General features: G+C 37.0%; 1 protein-coding gene across 1 annotated transcript; it reads left to right on the top strand.

The window, feature by feature from the left end:
• LOC125529602 (protein TsetseEP-like) lies at positions 1–731 on the top strand. The gene has a single exon (XM_048694013.1). The coding sequence runs from the start codon at positions 71–73 to the stop codon at positions 470–472; it is 402 nt and encodes a 133-aa protein (XP_048549970.1). The 5' UTR covers positions 1–70; the 3' UTR covers positions 473–731.
• The last annotated feature ends 1811 nt before the right edge of the window (positions 732–2542 follow it).

Consider the following 2542-nt stretch of genomic DNA (forward strand, 5'->3'; position numbering starts at 1 on the left):
TATGTACCTCCAGTTCTCACACAACACACACACACAAAACACTAGCTGCAAGCACAAGAAGTAGGCAGCAATGGCCAAGCATCGCCTCCTCGCCGTGCTCCTCATCGGGATAGTTGCAGCCTCCTCTTTCAACCAAGCAGCTGCGGCTGGCCGAGGCCTTGTTGTCGTTGGGAAGTTCACAGAGCTAGAGCCAAAGCCGGAACCCAAACCAGAGCCAATGCCCAAACCTATGCCCCACCCAGAGTCAGAGCCCTGCAAACCTGAACCGATGCCCAAACCCGAACCAAAGCCTGGACAGAAGCCTGAACCAGAACCCAAGCCCAAGCCGATGCCAAAACCAAAGCCCAAGCCCTGCTCCAAACCGAAGCCTGAGCCGATGCCAAAACCGGAACCAAAGCCGGAGCCCAAGGCTAAACCTGAACCGAAACCGAAGCCGCCTCCAAAGTGCAAACCACCGGCAACGCACAATTGATGGGATACTTATATATGACACTTGATGGAGGAGAACCCGTACGGAGCCACACTATGCTATTTTTAGAATAAGTAATGCATTATTCCCTGTATTCAATTTCTTTCTATTGTTCCATGCACGCGTGATGAGTATTAGTACTCTGTAATTATTATTTGCTTGTTGGTATATGTTCATCTACTTTGTATATGACCTGACTCATAGTTCTTTTGAGTATCAATGCATGATTGTGTTCATTCGCATGAATGAACTATTTTGTCCAGTGGACTGCTGTCTATGTTGTTTTCTCTGTGGGGTACAGAATCTGTTTATTTTTTCTATGGGATTGTTTCATATTATTTGAGGAATTGGCAGCTTGTACTACCTATATATTAAGAAGGAGAAAAATAAATACAAAAGTTGCATTACATGGCTGGGTTTTTAGGTATCCCCCACCAAAAAAGAGGTAAAATACATCAATCAGGTTCAGGTTCCGGTCAGTTCTCGACTCCAAGAGCCAATGGATGGAGAGAGCTGGTTGAAGAATGTCCTGCTTGATGAGCTGAAGGATGGCAGACTTTTGTTAGGCCTTGTGATCGAAGATGCGTCGATTTCTTTCCTTCCAAATGTTCCAGGCAGTGTAGATTGCTGCAGTTTTAGCCTCTTTGCCTAGACTGGAGGCGAAGTCGTTCCACCAAAGAGCAATGGAGGTTGCATGCTAGGCTGGAGGAATAAGAGAGGGAATGCCCAGGTCACCGTTCACAAGAAACAAGATGACTCGGGCAAAGGGGCATTGGAGAATAAGGTGCAGAGGGGCTCGTCTTATTGGTCACAGAGATTGCACTTCTCACTGTGACGAAAATCGTAGAGGTTGAACACTGAGTAATTTTTAAACACATGACAATTTTTAGAATGAACAGTAAATATTTTTTCACAGAAAATGAACATTTTGTAAAGACACAATGAACATTACAAAATGTTCGACCAGTCTTAAACAATGTTCATGAGATTTTACAAATATATTTGCATTGTTCCGAAGAATGTTTGTCACAAATTATTTTCACATGTTTAAAAATATTCATGGCAATAATAAAAAAATGTTCATGAAATATTAAAAATTGTTCATACAGTTTTTGAAAAATGCCCGTGGTATATAAAAATGTTCAAACATGCATTCCAAAAATGTGCAAGGTGTATTTAAAAAATAGTTACCATTTATTTGAAAAGTTCAACGTGTATTTGAAAATTTGTTAACTTGCATTTGAAATTTTAATTAATTAAAATAAAATAAAATAAAAACACAAAAAATAACAGGAAAAGTAAAAGTAAAAAACTGAAAATGAAAAACCTAAAGGAAAGAAATAGAGAAAAGGCAGGAAAAAGGCAGACAATACCTTCCCAAAACTGTACGAAACTTACCAGCGGTACACAGCGAGAGCTATATCTCGCTTATAGTGAGATGGTATGAGCTCTCGCATGAAGCGTAGCGCTACTAACAACTGGGCCACTATCCGTTCGTGTTAGATTAGCAGGTTGCAACCTTATTAAGAAAAAGAGTTGTATATTCACTAGTTTTCCGTGTTTTTTTTGCTTTTGTTTTTGCTTGTTTTTTCAACAGCTTTTCTTCCATTCTTTCTTGGTATTACAGATTTTTTTATTTTCTTTGTTTTCTCGATTTATTTTTTGTTTTTCACTAGTTTCTTACTTTTCCGTTCTTTTTTTCTTTGGTTTTTTAATTTATTTGCTCATTTCTATATTAGTTTCCTTTTGTTTTCTTATTTGTTTTCCAGTTTTCCTATACACATTTTTGTATATATCTAATACATTTTTCTAATACACATTAAGTATTTTTTAATACAAGATTAATATTTACTGAATACATAGCAACATTTTTTCTATACATATTTAAGATTTTTTAAAATGCTTCATTAACATTTTCAAATATCAGATTAACTTTTTTTCATACATGGTCAAAAAATTCTATACACATTCTACATTTTTTCCAGATCCTTAATTAACATTTTGCAAATACAAGTTTAACATTTTTACAGTACATGGTCAACAACTTTTCTATACACATTTAAGAGTTTTTCA

This window comes from Triticum urartu, unplaced genomic scaffold, assembly GCF_003073215.2.
Source record: "Triticum urartu cultivar G1812 unplaced genomic scaffold, Tu2.1 TuUngrouped_contig_5719, whole genome shotgun sequence".
NCBI classification, from domain to species: domain Eukaryota; kingdom Viridiplantae; phylum Streptophyta; class Magnoliopsida; order Poales; family Poaceae; genus Triticum; species Triticum urartu.

Bases quoted from the DNA above. Each gene is read 5' to 3' on its own strand.
- LOC125529602 (XM_048694013.1), top strand. From the start codon at position 71: ATGGCCAAGCATCGCCTCCTCGCCGTGCTCCTCATCGGGATAGTTGCA.